This window comes from Fusarium solani (assembly GCF_023522795.1).
Source record: "Fusarium solani strain SB1 chromosome Unknown bctg00000000, whole genome shotgun sequence".
NCBI classification, from domain to species: domain Eukaryota; kingdom Fungi; phylum Ascomycota; class Sordariomycetes; order Hypocreales; family Nectriaceae; genus Fusarium; species Fusarium solani.
Genome location: NW_027072157.1, coordinates 3,111,768 through 3,127,372, shown reverse-complemented (window position 1 = coordinate 3,127,372; position 15,605 = coordinate 3,111,768). Strand labels below are relative to the sequence as shown.

General features: G+C 54.0%; 6 protein-coding genes across 6 annotated transcripts; 2 read left to right on the top strand and 4 right to left on the bottom strand.

Moving 5' to 3' along the window:
• Positions 1 to 219: 219 nt before the first annotated feature.
• MRS44_000999 (uncharacterized protein) lies at positions 220 to 1,027 on the bottom strand (the record flags this gene model as incomplete). The annotated part of the gene is made up of 2 exons (XM_046267579.2): positions 220 to 663; positions 758 to 1,027. The coding sequence occupies 2 exons, from the start codon at positions 1,025 to 1,027 to the stop codon at positions 220 to 222; spliced, it is 714 nt and encodes a 237-aa protein (XP_046138892.1).
• Positions 1,028 to 4,405: 3,378 nt separating this feature from the next.
• Positions 4,406 to 4,774, bottom strand: MRS44_000998 (uncharacterized protein; the record flags this gene model as incomplete). The annotated part of the gene is made up of 1 exon (XM_065624274.1): positions 4,406 to 4,774. One exon carries the CDS (start codon positions 4,772 to 4,774, stop codon positions 4,406 to 4,408), a length of 369 nt encoding a protein of 122 aa, XP_065479971.1.
• A 996-nt stretch (positions 4,775 to 5,770) lies between these two features.
• Positions 5,771 to 8,215, top strand: MRS44_000997 (uncharacterized protein; the record flags this gene model as incomplete). The annotated part of the gene is made up of 3 exons (XM_046275042.2): positions 5,771 to 6,069; positions 6,165 to 7,894; positions 7,947 to 8,215. The coding sequence occupies 3 exons, from the start codon at positions 5,771 to 5,773 to the stop codon at positions 8,213 to 8,215; spliced, it is 2,298 nt and encodes a 765-aa protein (XP_046138891.2).
• A 572-nt stretch (positions 8,216 to 8,787) lies between these two features.
• MRS44_000996 (60S ribosomal protein eL6) lies at positions 8,788 to 9,754 on the bottom strand (the record flags this gene model as incomplete). Its single annotated transcript, XM_046275041.2, has 3 exons — positions 8,788 to 8,940; positions 8,993 to 9,328; positions 9,641 to 9,754. The coding sequence occupies 3 exons, from the start codon at positions 9,752 to 9,754 to the stop codon at positions 8,788 to 8,790; spliced, it is 603 nt and encodes a 200-aa protein (XP_046138890.1).
• Positions 9,755 to 10,165: 411 nt separating this feature from the next.
• Positions 10,166 to 12,557, top strand: MRS44_000995 (uncharacterized protein; the record flags this gene model as incomplete). The annotated part of the gene is made up of 2 exons (XM_065624273.1): positions 10,166 to 11,803; positions 11,898 to 12,557. The coding sequence occupies 2 exons, from the start codon at positions 10,166 to 10,168 to the stop codon at positions 12,555 to 12,557; spliced, it is 2,298 nt and encodes a 765-aa protein (XP_065479970.1).
• A 1,445-nt stretch (positions 12,558 to 14,002) lies between these two features.
• MRS44_000994 (uncharacterized protein) lies at positions 14,003 to 14,830 on the bottom strand (the record flags this gene model as incomplete). Its single annotated transcript, XM_046270488.1, has 4 exons — positions 14,003 to 14,095; positions 14,203 to 14,268; positions 14,368 to 14,612; positions 14,683 to 14,830. The coding sequence occupies 4 exons, from the start codon at positions 14,828 to 14,830 to the stop codon at positions 14,003 to 14,005; spliced, it is 552 nt and encodes a 183-aa protein (XP_046138888.1).
• Between the last annotated feature and the right edge of the window lie 775 nt (positions 14,831 to 15,605).

Genomic DNA, 15,605 nt, shown 5'->3' with positions numbered 1-15,605 from the left:
CAGCGACGACGCGCGCGCCTGATTTCTTAACGCCATGAAAATCCCTTTTGAAAAATACTCCGTTGTTAATGATTCAATGTCCGTAACGCTGTGACTCCCGGCTCGAAAACTCTTTTCGGATGGTGTTGGCTGCAACGACACTGCGTTTGTGAGTGCCTGTGGGCCTGTGTACCACCATGTGTAAGGTGTAATATGATATGATGAAAGACCGCATCACGGCTATGAGCTGTTGTCGGCCTTGGTCATGGTCTCCAACACATTGGCCAGGGCTTCTTGCTGCACCTCCTCGAGGGTTTTGCTGACATCGATGGTGATGACGTCCTTCTCGTCACTCGAGGGCCGCTCGAGGATGTCGAACTGGCTGTGGACCATGTTGGCGCCCATGTAATGATTTTGTCGCTTTTGCACGCGGGCGAGAAGGACCTCTTCGGCAGCGTCGAGGAAGACAAAGTGAATGAGAATTCGATGATCGTAGTATCCCGCCACCCGGATCACATCTCGGTACTTTCGCTTGAGGGCTGAGCAGGTGAGAACGACGCCGCTGGATCCGGCATTGAGGCGGTGGATTGACTCTTCTCGGAGAGCAGTGAGCCAGTCCCAACGATCAGCATCCGTCAGAGGGATGCCATTTCGCATCTTTTCGATGTTGGCAGGGGGGTGATACTGGAGGGCCGTGTTAGTGGTGACGTTGTGACGCCGCAAATCGTGGGGGTAAAAAAACCCCCGCGGGATGGGAAAAAAAGGGTCTAGTACATACCGAGTCACCCTCAACATAGGGCATGCCCAGAGTGTTGGCCAAATATTCAGCAACTGTCGTCTTTCCACATCCAGCAGGGCCCGTAACTAGCCAGATGTGCTGCTGCTCGTTGGTGTTGTGGCCGTTGACGGCAACGGAGTTGAGCGATGGGGGTGCTGCCGTCATTGGTGAGGAATTGGTGGGGGTCGCTTGGAGAGATGGTGGCAAGGCGATGGAAGTTGGCGACTTGGACGCCTTGATGGGTAGAGGGGTGGAATCGTAGGAAAGCATGGTGGAATAGTTGTCGGGAGTAATATTGGATGGTTCGTGAGGTGGAAAGTGAAGATAGGTGCTGAAGTAACGGATGCCTCCTTCTCTTAAACGCCTATTGCATAATGGAACAGGAAAGGCTGAAGTCGAGGTGACAGATGCAGTAGGTCAATGTCTGCCTAGTCCTAACAAAGCGATTGATGCAAGGCAATGTAAGGTTTTGAGTGATGTAAAAAGGGACAAACACAAACGTCAAAGAGACACAAAGAGCCCGGTGAAGTACTGTAGGTAGGTTGGACAAGAATCCGGGGGGTCAGGGGAGGCAGACGACGGATCTATATAAGGTTGACGACGGGAAAAATGACAATTCAGGCTCAACAAGACGGGGAGAAGGCCGTGACAGGCACGACGATTTGGTTCGTACAGCCCGTCTGGGCCTGGCAGTCTTTGCCAGTTCCATTGTCCAAGTGACGTGGGGGGGAGTGTGTAATGGTTAGGCCCCAGTGGGCCGGGTACAGGAGCCTCCGCCTGCCCTCCGGGGGCGTGGACAAGCAGAGGGGAGGCGTGTGGGCACTGGAAGCCTGGCAATGGAGGTTGAGAGAAATAGGGAGGACGGGCATTTTTCCCCTTTACGAGTCCACTCTGGCACCCGCCATCTCCTGGAAGCACCGTGGTGAAGCAGTGAGTGTGGAGTTGAGACCTTGGTGCGTGGGAACGTGGAGAAGAATGCCAGGGCCCGTCACGGACGGATTGCTAGACCGACAAAACCTGGACGGGACTGGGCAAATTTGTCACCATGATGAGTCTATGTCCGTGGTCAGTTGGTGTTTCGAGCCCTGCTAGAGAAATTGCTTAGTTATTACTCACTTGTGCAACTCGAAAATGCCAGCAGAGCCTCGAAACCTACTTCATCTTGTCGTGCCACTCTTGCGTATTGTGTGCGCGTGCTGGGTCACGAGGTCATCTTTTTGCTCCCGTGCTTGGCGGCAGTTCGATGTCACCGTCAAGACACAATCATTCATCATCCTCTCACACAAGACAAGACTCCTCAAACAATTGCGAAGCGGCTTTGGGCGGACAACACCTCAGCCTCGAGGCGCGCATCATGCTGCATGCAGACGTCGTCCATCCAGAGACCGAGTCTGGGCAGAGACGGTAGGGGCAAACGTAGCAAGGCGACCTGCGAATGCATCGGATTGGATGGGAGGCTGAGTGACTCCCCCGGAAAAGAATCCATGTAGTGGAGGTTGCTTTTCCTTGTCGACCACCCAATTCCCGCCTTTTTGCAATTCCTGTGTCTGTCAGCCGTCACGCTCAGCAGCAGCCCTGGTGCCCGCTCTGGCCGACCACGCAACGTCAATTGGTGTAACGAGCTCCAATCATTCCCCAAACACCGACATCCCCAACAATGGCCCCCATGCTCTCTCCCAATGACCCCCCTTGGAGAATGTCCAACCCGGGTTGCCAGCAGCAGAGCGGTCGGTCGGTACACCAGGAAAAAGGAGAATGACAATCCTCCCTGTCTGCCGACCAGATTCTCACATCCGCAGATCCAATACGCATCCGGCCCGACTCTACGGGCAGGACGGATGAGCTCATCCTGTACGCAATGCCCACGCACAGCAGGTTTGCTAGTCCGAACGAACCGAACCCCGGATTTCATGACCAAACTTGACCGAAACACCACCTTGACCATGGCCGATGATCGCCACCGCGCCCAAGGGGCTGGGTCAAATCTCCCGACTCGAGTCAACGAGATCCCTCCCGTCTCTTGACCCAAAGGCGTTGGGATGCTGCCCCAGGTTTATCCCCCCTTGCCTGTCTCATCCCATTTTCCTCAATGGCTCATGGACCTGGACCAGCTTGAAGCTAGATGGCTGCGGCATCTGGCCCGGCACTGCACGAGCAAAGTCGGTCATTGCTCATGCTGGGATCAGGTCACGACGGCAAAGCGCCCTCTCGTCTCGTTTTGGAAAGAGGCGCCGGGCGGTCATCGCCGTAAAACTTCTATGTTTGTCGTCAAAGACTGGGGCAGACAGGATCGGTCGGTAGTGTACCTCCGCAGCGCGGCACCAGCACAGCCCATCAGGTCGTCTCAGGCGGCAGTCATGATCTGGACGAGAGGATGCTCGAATGAGGGTGAGAGCCGCGGCAACGGCAGCATGAGCACAGTAACTTAGTTGCAGCGGCCAACACAAGGCTGATCAGATTATTGCATGCTTGTCTTACAAGCTTGCATCTGCATGGGGAGGGCGCGTGAGGGCGGGCAGGCGTCGTCTTCCCCGCAGAAGACTCAGCTCGAAGGACCCCTCGAGTCTACTCTGATTCAACCATGCACCCGCGGTTGAGGATCCGTTTGCCGTGAGGGAGGAGCTCCGTCAAGGCAGAGGGCGTCTCCTCAGACACATTGTCTTCCACCCCCAACCCAACCAAGAAAAGAAAAGAGGCACAAGGGGAGAAAAAGCGGTAGCGTGGAGTGTGGAGCTGGCGCGTGGGGGTCGCAGACTTGAGCAGGTCAGGTGGTGGTGGACCTGGCGCTGCCCCACAAGCTACTGGAAGCCTCACCCAGCCAGAAGATTCCAACCGACTTCATCAAAAGGAACAATCCATGATTATAAACTTGATTATTAACATGGACACGATGCTCAACGTGATGCTTTTGCAGTTGACAGATACAGATATCAAAATTCAATTGGAGAATTACTCTGTGAGAATACCTGTCACAGAGTGACTAACACAATCACAACCACAACCACAACCACATAATTCAACTTCACATCCTTCAACGCACAACTTGCTGGCATGTACGCTTTGGTATAGCCCTTTCTAGGCTTACTCGGCTCAGCTTGACTCGGCTCAATAGGGGGAGCTATTTTGCTTCCCCGGCCGGAATCACCACGTCGACCTGGCCAACCACAACCGCCTGTCGCCCTCCCACCCTCTCACCACGCCCCTAGACCGTCCCGCCCGGGTGGATGTCTAGATTCCGAAGCGCTGGCTCGGTGGACGACACCGGGTCGGCGCCGTTGATCTTGCTAGTGCTTGCTTGCTTGCGTGCAGCAGGAAGGAGCCCTGGTCTCCGAATCTCGAGTTTCATCAACGCCACACCGCTTGAATCTGTCTCCGATTCTGTTGCATCTCTCCATGTGTTGTTTGGCGAGCACTACCATATAGTCCTCTTCTACCCGTCCCACGGCGTTACTTTCATTTGTTACTTGACGACTCCTGTATAGTCCTCACTCGACTGCCGACCTCTCAAAACCTGCTTTGTCAACCCTTCTCGAACCCTGGCGATGGAGCCCCGGACCGTCTCTCCGTCTACACCCGTCCCTGGCATGTCCCACATGGCAACGCGGTGAAGCTGCGTCTCCAAATTGCGCTGCGTCAACCAGTCAAATTTTACGAGGACTCGTGGGTAATGTGACCTCCAAGGGTAGCATCCGCTGTGCTGAGTGCCCGAGGCCTCTTGGCCGACATTTGGCCATCCATGACATGATACCGTATGCATCTCATCTCCTCCGAAACCGCCGTGTATGCCGCGGAGTACGGCGCAGCCCAGAGCTTCATGCAAGACTCTGGACTGGCCAGTGGGGTCATCTCAAGGTAGGAAGGTCTCTCGGGAAGGAGATCGGGAACTTTCTCGGTTCGGCTCGCCGTTTGAACTTGTCTTGTGCCGTTGCCGTGGGGGTCGATGAGTGCCAGATAAACGCTCTTTTGGCTCTCCGGCATGAAGCTCGTGAAATTGGGCACTTGAACTTGGGCAGACATGGCGGATGCTCAAGATTTTCGCATTGATTGGTTGTGAACTTGTTTGCTATCTCCTCCCGAGACTATTCGCGCAAGCTGCGACTTGCTGTTCTATGTCGCCTCGACTCAGGATCGGGAGAGGACCTTGGTAAGCTATACGATACCGATAACAAATACGAGATTTAGGCAATATGTAGCGGTTATTAGGCCTTGGTTAGATCGAGGATAAGGTACTCTTATGGAAGTCTCGCTGACTTTGGTAGTGATACTGAAGAAGGATCAATCTCGTACTGTTGCGGACATATTATAGCAAGACTAGACTATCACTACGTGAGTACAAAGAAAAGGGATTATCGAATAAGAGTTTACAACAGCACATGGGAGATTTCAATGATGGAACAATGTGAGAACAACGATATGCCTGTATTCAAGAGCCACCTGATTAGATAGGTGCCCAACGGATATACCCCTTCAAACTACACCACTAGGACCATGTCATGATACACATTATCTTGGCATCCGGAGAGTCATGATCAGGCAAAACAAGGCTTCACGTGCAATTATTGCACTACCCAGGGATTATTTCTATCCTCGAAATTCTGGAATGCTACATTCCGCGTGACGCATGTGGGTTGACGCACAGGATGTGGATGTGACTGCGACTGCCACCCGATGCAAGTGATTTTGATCCAATCTTTTCAACTTTCAACTTCCAAGTTGCACAAGGCTGAAGACTATTCAAGCAACCTATCGGGTCCATCCCAGCCTTTGGATTGGTTGGATATTGTTGTCTCGTTGAAGCTCGCAACCAGTGCAGGCGTCCGTCCATGATGCCCTAAGTAGGTGTCATGGTGGGGAAGGCACGCCTGGCTACAGTCGGTGCTAGCCCTGGTTGGCAACTGGCTGCCGCCTCACGCAAAGATCCCCGCGTTTTGCCTGGACACGTTTGGCAGCTGCGTTGCGTTTGTGCCCAGATACAAAGGATCGATTGGTCGACGTGACGTGAGCACAAGCGGCATGCCTTCTCCCAACTTCATCTCACCGTCTTTCATTCTTCGAAGACTGACATTGCCCTCTCTGAGATCCGCAGCATCGAAGCCTTCTATCGCCGCTATACGACGACCCCTCCCTCACGTTACAGCTTCCTTTGGACGTCAGACCCTTCGAGCCTTTTCAGCCTCTGCCGTCGTCATGAACTCGCACGAGCTGGCCCACTACCTCGCTGACCAGCCTCCCTCGGTCGTCAGGCTTGAGATTGAGAAGCACTTCGAGCCTCTAACTGACCAGCAGAAGCGCTATGCTCACTTTATCAGCAAGTAAGTCGTCTCTGGCCCGCGGTAGCTCCAAACTCAACCTGCCCGAGTTGACCGCAAGCTATCGCGTGGGCACCTCCGTGCTAACCGCCTCCCAGGGCCGCCTTTGCTGGCACTAGGATCGTCCTGCGCCAGATCTCTCCCGAGTCTGAGCCCATCTACGATCTGATTCTAGCTCTTCACAAGTCTGCCAAGGGCGACTGGAACGCCTTGGCCAAGCAGGCCGGTGTCGAGGAGGATGAGGTCACTCGCTTCCTCGAGTACGCTGCCATGTTCCTCGGCAACAATGGCAACTACAAGAGCTTTGGCGACGCCAAGTTTATCCCCCGCTGCAGCGAGAAGACCGTTGCTGCTCTGGCTGCCACCTCTCCCGAAGCTTCCAAGTTCTATGAGGCCACAAAGGGTGGCATCTTCAGCGCTGACAACCCCGCTATTATGCACTTTGGCTACCCCGATGATGGCCACATGACAACCTACTATCCCGACTCTCCTCACATCACCAAGGCCGAGATCAAGGCCGTCTCGGACTGGATGGAGGCCAAGGGTCTCCTGCCCGAGAACAACCGACTCCGAAAGCTCCAGGATGGCAACTTTGAGATTCTCATTGCCTCGGCCGCCAAGGACATCCCTGCTGAGGGCGGTGATATTGGCAAGGAGACTGAGTTCGCCATCGAGGACGGGCCTCTGAAGGGCAAGAGTATCAAACTTGTCTACGGCGACTATTCCGCCGAGATGAAGAGCATTGCCACATTCATCAGTGGAGCTGCAGAGAACGCCGAGAACGATACCCAGAAGAACATGCATATTGCCTACAACAAGTCCTTCGAGTCCGGCTCTCTGAAGGAGTTCAAGGACAGCCAGCGGTTCTGGATCAAGGACAAGGGCCCGATGGTCGAGTCCAACATCGGTTTCATCGAGACGTACAGAGACCCTGCTGGTATCCGTGGCGAGTGGGAAGGTTTTGCCTCCATCGTTAACCTTGAGCGAACTCGCGCCTTTGGCGAGCTTGTATCCAAGGCCCCCCAACTCATCCCTCTGTTGCCCTGGGGTAGCGAGTTCGAGAAGGACAAGTTCCTGTCCCCTGACTTCACCTCTCTTGAGGTCTTGACTTTTGCTGGCTCCGGTATCCCTGCTGGCATCAACATTCCCAATTACGATGACATCCGACAGACTGAAGGTTTCAAGAACGTTTCTCTCGGAAACGTCATGAGTGCAAAGGCTCCCGATGAGAAGATTCCTTTCATCCGCGACGAGGACCTTGAGGTCTACAAGAAGCAGCGTGACGCTTCCTTTGAGGTCCAGGTTGGCCTTCACGAACTGACTGGCCACGGCTGCGGTAAGCTCCTGCAGGAGACATCTCCTGGTAACTTCAACTTTGATAAGGAGAACCCCCCTGTTAGTCCCGTCACCAACAAGCCCATCACGACATGGTACAAGCCTGGTCAGACCTGGGGTTCCGTCTTTGGTAGCATTGCTGCGTCATACGAGGAGTGCCGAGCTGAGCTTGTCGCCATGCACCTGAGCTGCGAGTTCCCTGTCCTCAAGATCTTTGGCTTTGGAGATGGCTCTGAGGACATCAACGGCGAGGCCGGTGATGTGCTTTATGCTTCATACCTCTCCATGGCTCGGGCTGGACTTGCCTCTCTCGAGATGTGGGATCCCAAGAGCCAGAAATGGGGACAGGCTCACAGCCAAGCTCGCTTTTCCATCCTCAAGTGCTTCCTTGAGGCTGAGGACGACTTCTGCAAGCTCGACTACAAGGAGGACGATCTTTCGGATTTGACTATCAAGCTGGACCGCTCCAAGATTCTCACGGCCGGCCGAGATGGTGAGTTCCCGCTTACCCTACCCTGAACGTTAAGCTAATATGTTTCTTTTAGCTGTTGCGAAGTACCTCCAGAAGCTTCACATCTACAAGTCTACTGCTGATGTCAAGACCGGTACCGACTTTTACGTCCACATGACGACTGTCGACCCCGAATTCTGGGGCAAGAAGGTTCGCGACACTGTTCTCAACAACAAGCAGCCTCGCAAGGTCTTTGTTCAGGCCAACACCTCGTTGGACGAGGCGTCTGGAAAGGTTTCGATCAAGCACTACGATGCGTCGCTTGTGGGCATGATTGAGAGTTGGGCGGACCGTGACCTGTAAATGTGGATAAACAAGGAGAGCACATGAAGAGCAAATCATGATGGTGTACAGATATGAGAACATTAACAAGTCATGATCGTGTAGAGGCTAGAATCTGTAGAATAGAAGAAGCAAGAACAAAACATGCTGTGTCGACAGCCAGGCCACAGCCAGAAGTCCACCCTTGGTTGCAAAGTTGATAGACACTCCAGAAGGTCCAGGGCGCACCACGCACACAATTTGAAACTTGAACTCCAAATCCCACCAACGACAGATAAATGTTCAATCTTGGCTCAGATCAGACAGAAGCAGCGGAGTTGCATTTTTTTCGTTCCTTTTCACCCGGTAGACGGGAAATCCAAAGTGGGATTCATCATCATTGGCCTCTCACCGGAAGCCTCTAGATTTTTTGTATGCTCGTTTGTTTTTTGACTGTAAAACCTGATTACAGACGCCAAGATGTGACCGATGCCGTCGACTTCCAAATGCAATTGGCCAAACCAGCCCATTTCGGAGACCCTTCCCGTTCTACTAGAACCCGTCGTGTGTCGCAACCCCGGTACTCCCGCCGCCCCGGCACAAGATGGACGCATTTACCAGGCCATCTCGTGGGGCTTGTCACCCTTCCGCAAGCTGAAGGAGCTGGCGAGGTAGGAGGCCAGCAGGTCCACCTTCTTGATGTTGGCAATCAGAGCCTTGTCGATAGCCTTCTGGTCGGCGGCGCGGCTGCTGTTGATCTCCTTCTTCTGTAGCCCGTGTGTCAGTTTTTGATCTCTTTTCTCGAATAGTCCTGCATACCTGGGGCTTCTCTCCCTGCTTGAAGAAAGCCTCCTCACCAGCCTTCTCCTTGGCCTTCTCGGCGGTGAAGTACTTGGGTTGGGAGATCTCCTCAATCTTCTTCTCGTCGAGGCCGGAGATGTCGACCTTGTAGGAGGTGGCGATGACGTATCGGGAGTTGACTCGTCGCAGAGGGACACCGTTGATCTTGAAGGGGCCGGTGACGAGGAGGACACCCTGGTCGAGGGACTTCAGGAGGATGACACGCTTGCCACGGAAGCGGCCAGCGAGGAGGATGAGGACAGTGCCGGGCTGGAGGGACTTGCGAGGAGTCCACGATCGGACGGCCTTGCGGACCTATAATTTGCACCTGTTAGCGACTGATGCTGAAGGTTGCTGTTTTGAGGCTGCTATGAAATGTGTGCTTGTCGCCAATCGGTGTGTGGTCGTGGGTTGCTGATTGTGTGTGTGTTCGATATCGTGGGACATGAAATATTTTAAGCCCTGTCGCTTCTCTCTGGTCGTTCTGCGCCGGCATGACAAAATTGCCAACGGTCGAGCTGATCTCAATCCGCCTCCCCAAAACCCCCAATCCACGCGCCTCTCCAAGGAAAATGTGCAGCTGCTCGCAAAGAGCCATCATCATCATCACCGCCAGAAGAAACTCACCTTCTTGTTCTCGGCATCGTCGTCAGCGGGGTACCACTTCTTCGCCTTCTCCGAGGGAGCGGGAACCTCCCGGGTCGTCTTCCCGAACGTCTTGGATGTGGGCTTCGCCGACATGGTGACTCTCCTGGCTGGGTGACTTGGGTTGGGTGGTGAAGGAAAGGAAGACACTTGGTGTTGATGCGCCCGAAATGTTGGAATTCTGTGTGAAGGCCGCTAACGAGTTTGTGGGAAGCAAAATGTGAACCCTCTGGCGCTAGCCGAATGGGGAAATGGTACGTGCTACCCGAGAGTTGGACATGGGGCTTCTTGCACGTGATGCTGATAAGATAAGAGCTCAAGAAAGTGGTCCCCGATGACGGCGGCCGAAGATGCGAGAAAGTGCTCCAGGCGTCATGAGACTGCTGGCCGAGGCTCTGTGCCGAGTAGATAATTGAGAGCTTCCCCCCGAGATAGGATCTTTGATCCTGATTTGAATTTCTCACGATCGCTCTTTTCTACTCTTTTCTTTGTAATCGAGTGCACAAGATGCAGGCTCGCAGACAATTGATCACTTCCACCCAGCGCCTGGCTGCTGCTGGCGCGCGGACCCGATCTATCCGACCACTTACACGAGTACTCGCAGCTCAACCTCTTCGCCCAACTCCTCTGCGATTGATCCCCAGCCTGGCCATCCGTTCGTACGCCAATGGCCGGCCGCATCCTCCCGGTGGTACTCACCGGATGAACATGGGCGGCGAGGAGGAGAAGCCCGCGCTGGAGCAGTTCGGTATCGACCTGACTGCTCGGGCAAAGGACGGCAAGCTTGATCCCGTGATTGGAAGAGATGCCGAGATCCAGCGGACGATTCAGATCTTGTCGCGGCGAACCAAGAACAACCCAGTTCTCATTGGTAATGCTGGTACCGGAAAGACGGCCATCCTCGAGGGCCTCGCGCTCCGAATTGTTCGCGGTGATGTCCCCGAGAGCGTCAAGAACAAGCGTGTCATCAGTCTCGACCTTGGCTCACTCATTGCCGGTGCCAAATTCCGAGGTGACTTTGAAGAGAGGCTGAAGAAGGTTCTATCGGAAGTTGAAAAGGCCGAGGGCGAGGTTATCCTGTTCATCGACGAGCTTCATACTCTCCTCGGCCTCGGTAAGGCTGAAGGCTCCATCGACGCTTCCAACCTATTGAAACCTGCCCTGGCTCGTGGCGAGCTGCAGTGCTGCGGTGCCACGACACTCAACGAATATCGCCAGATCGAAAAGGATGTTGCCCTGGCTCGACGATTCCAACCCATCATTGTCAGCGAGCCTTCGGTTGAAGATACTATCAGCATCCTTCGAGGTATCAAGGACAAGTACGAGGTCCACCATGGTGTCCGAATCACAGACGGTGCTTTGGTGGCTGCCGCGACTCTATCGAACCGATACATTACCGACAGATTCCTCCCAGACAAGGCCATCGATCTTATGGATGAAGCTGCTAGCCACCTCAAGCTTCAGCACGAGTCCAAGCCCGAAGACATCATGCGTCTCGACCACAAGATTATGACCATTCAGATCGAGCTCGAAAGTCTCCGGAAGGAATCAGACGTGGCGAGCAAGGAGCGCAGAGAGAAGCTGGAGAAGGACCTCGCCAAGTACAATGAAGAGATCTCGGCGCTAAACAGCCGCTGGGAGAAGGAGAGGGCCGAGATCGAGTCAGTCAAGAAGGTCCAGGAGGATCTCGACAAGGCCAGGTTTGAGCTTGAGCAGGCGCAGCGAGAAAACAATTTCGGCCGTGCCTCAGAGCTCAGGTTTGGTGTCATCCCCAGTCTCGAGCAGAAGCTCCCTCAGGAGGGAGAGTCAAAGGAATCCAAGGCTGAAGACACGCTCATCCACGACTCTGTCACCTCGGACGACATTGCCAATGTCGTGTCTCGCATCACTGGAATTCCGGTCTCGAAGTTGACATCTGGACATATCGAAAAGCTAGTCCACATGGAAGACACCCTCAGGGAAGCCGTCAAGGGTCAAGACGAGGCCATCAAGGCCGTCTCCAATGCAGTTCGTCTGCAGAGAGCCGGCCTGAGTGGCGAGAACCGACCCCTGGCGTCCTTCTTCTTCCTCGGACCTACCGGTGTCGGCAAGACGGAGCTTTGCAAGAAGCTCGCCGCCTTCCTCTTCTCAACGGAGTCGGCGGTGGTCCGGTTCGATATGTCAGAGTTCCAAGAAGCACACCATCTCCCGACTTATTGGTGCCCCGTCTGGCTACGTCGGTTACGAAGACGCTGGCCAGTTGACCGAGGCCGTCCGCCGCAAGCCATACGCCGTGCTACTGTTTGATGAGTTTGAAAAGGCTCACCGCGACATTTCTGCCCTGCTGCTCCAGGTCCTCGACGAAGGCTATCTCACCGATGCCCAGGGCCACAAGGTCGACTTCAAGAACACCATCATCGTCCTTACATCGAACCTGGGTGCCGACATTCTCGTCGGCCAGAACCACCTCCACCCCTACAAGGAGACAGCCGATGGAGATATTGACCCTTCAGTCCGCAAGGCCGTGATGGACGTTGTCGGCTCAGCGTACCCGCCCGAGTTCCTCAACCGTATCGACTCGTTCATCGTTTTCAAGCGCCTCGCCCTCAACGCGATCCGCGACATTGTCGATATTCGTCTCAAGGAGCTCCAGCAGCGCCTCGACGACCGACGCATCGTCCTCTCTGTGCCGAACGAGGTCAGAGACTGGCTCGCAGAGCGCGGCTACGATCCCAAGTATGGCGCTCGTCCCTTGAACCGGCTCATCACCAACGAGATTGGCAACCACCTGGCGGACCAGATCATCAAGGGCCAGCTCAAGATGGGCGAGACTGCTGAGGTCAAGATACGTGACGACAAGGAGGGTCTGGAGATTGACATCAAGCCCAAGGAAGAAGCCGCCCCTGCTGCCGCTACTTGAGGGACTTTGTCCAGGACTTTGGAGTTTATTGGTTAACGAGTTTATGTGTTCCATGTCTATTTAATCACGTGTAGTATTTTTGTACGATAGTATAGCATAGTCTCCCACTGTAAATAACGGCAAGAGAAAAAAAAATAGTCAGGATATCATGATAACATGGATCCAAATGTAGAATACCAAGTTTGATACCCAATTCAAAAACACGTCAAAGAAATGCCCATCGGATGTCATGCGCACTGTTGCCCGTATTGTGACCAGGTGGAATATCCCGCCACCATGATGGCGTGTTGAGGCCTGAATGGCAGCACCACATTCCCGTTCCGTGAGGCCTTGCAGGTCACATCATGATGAATGCACCCACCAACGACTGACTCCACACTCATCTCGTTGTCTCTCTCTCCACAGTCTTGCAGTGAGGAGGGTTACTTTGGTAAGCACCCTGTGATGGAGAGTTATCCCTCACTATCCTACGGTATCCCGAAGTTGGCGGATAGTTGAATGACGGTCCGCTACCAGTCTGACATTGACAACTGACAGACAACATCACCCATGTTTTCCCCTTATCTTTCACAAGTCCCAAAACCCAGTGACGAATCCCTCGCCAAGTCGTTTCGCTGACCTCGGCAAGTAATCATGTAGGACTGCATACTCCCACTAACCCAATCTTGGAGAGGACACTCATCATGAACATGCTCTTCCAAATTATCATGGACGAAAAATAGATTCTCTACGTTCAATCACCAAACACATCTACACATTCTTTTCAAACATGGCATCTTCAGAAAAAAACAGACATCTCTACGAGAACAGTCCAGTCTCGCATTAGCTCCTAATTCATGCGTTTCTCGTTACTCGGATTCCAGTCGTGGCCATGCTCCCTCATGAAAAAAAGACACACAAAGATGAAAGAAAGAAACCAGTGCGCCACGGTGTGAGAGACTAGGTATCGTGCGTGTGGTGTAAGATCTGTGAGGATGCATTCTTTTCAAAGAGCAAACGACACCCGAATTGACGACTGTACAAATATCCCGGGATTCCCCAAAAGACGCCTCCCATCATCACCCGACTTTTCCTCCAAGAGAAGAAAAAAAGAAAGTACGTTCTGTGTTCCTCGGGATGAGCTGAGCTGGCGGAGATGACGACTCTTGCAAGCAGGAATTGATTGACCGGACCGGAAAGGCGAGGCGAGGCTCACGAGGAAGCACCAATTGAGAGATTGAGAAAGAGGGAACGCGGAAAAGAGGTTGCTTTAACAGAAAACGTCAAGACTGAGACGCGACTTGTTTGGTTCAAGGATCATCTTCGATTGGTTGACCGATAACTTTGCAAATTACAACCGAAACCTCGAATAATCAAAGTCGAGAAAAGAGCCATGTGAGAGTATGTGGCAGAGAGCTGGAGGGAGAAGGCGGGTTTTGTTCAAAGGAGACTTCTCGTCAGTCTTTCTACTGGTGGCCAGCCTTTCGGAGCGTGTTGGCGAGCCACTCGAGACCCTCGTAGAGACCATCACCGGAGGTAGCACAGGTGGACTGGATGTACTGTTGGGTGGTAAAGCCTGATTAGCATGTGACTTGGTATGGCGAGATTTTGCCCGGCCTCTCGAGACCGGGCAGTCGACATCGGAAGACGACCGTCTTGTACTTACCCAGGCGCGTTGTCGCAGGCTGTGGAGGCCAAGCTTGTCTGTGATCTCGGCGGCGTTCATGGCATTCTATCGTCGGCATCACGTCAGTTCAAAGTTACCGCGGTTACATGGATGGATGAGGGGGAGAAAATGGAGAGACGGGGTCAAGGTGGGGTCGTGACGTACGGGAAGATCCTGCTTGTTGGCAAAGACAAGGAGAATGGCATCTCGGAGCTCGTCCTCGTTGAGCATGCGCTGAAGCTCCTCTCGGGCCTCAACGATACGGTCGCGATCGTTGGAGTCGACGACGAAGATGATACCCTGAGTGTTCTGGAAGTAGTGCCTCCACAGAGGTCGGATCTTGTCCTGACCACCGACATCCCACACGGTGAACTGGATGTTCTTGTACTCTACGGTCTCGACGTTGAAGCCTGGAGTGGAAAAAGACAACGTGTCAGCGTTCTAGCGCGATCGCAGCGGGCGGGCGGGGGCAGAGCATACCGATGGTGGGAATGGTGGTGACGATTTCACCGAGCTTGAGCTTGTACAGGATGGTGGTTTTACCGGCAGCATCAAGACCGACCATCAGAATTCGCATCTCCTTCTTCCCCCACAGTCGGTCGAACAGCTTCGAAAAGGCGAGACCCATGTTTGCGGTTTGAGGCTTGGACGCCTGTATGAATTGCTATAGAGTAGAGGGATCTGAGAGGAGAGGCGCAAGGTCAGCGGGGTCGGAAGATGGTGTGTTGAGAGAGGACGTGGCGAGGGGCAAAGGGGGACAAGGCTAGATAAATGGAAGAGGCAAGACAAGACAGGCTGAGACAGAAGTGGGAGGGATGGCAGACAAGGGAGGAGGAGGCTGGTGATTGATTGATTTGATTGTTGGAGTTGATGATGCAGGAGGAGGCGGGACAGATTTGCTTTATGGGCGAGTGTCACGAAAGGACACCTAAGATGATAATGGTCGAGGCAGCGATCATGGTGCTCGCCATCAGCATCTCCCGACTGTCATCCTAGATTCCCTTGGGCCATCAGGCACATCTCGTTCCAGGCTGCCGTATTCGCCGGCTGATGCCAGGTGTACTGCGCTGTGCAGGTGCTCATGCTCAAGTGGCCACGAGGCGGATCAACGGGGGACAGCTGAGAGCCAGGCGGGCGGGATTGAACGGCGGCGACGGCGAACACGGAGCAGCAGCACAACAAGAGAAGAGCCCAACCATGAGGCCATCGCCAGCGGGGGTAAACGGGAAGGCTCGAGACGGCAGCGAGGGCAGGATACGGCCGCAGCCTGATGGAAAATGACTCTGAACTGAACTTACTGGATCGTGGGGCGGTCCGTTTGGGTGGTGGTGCAGGAAAAAAAAACCGACGGCGACGATGGGGTGCGGCGGCTGTCGTGTGGTTTGGGGACTTGTCGGTGTAAG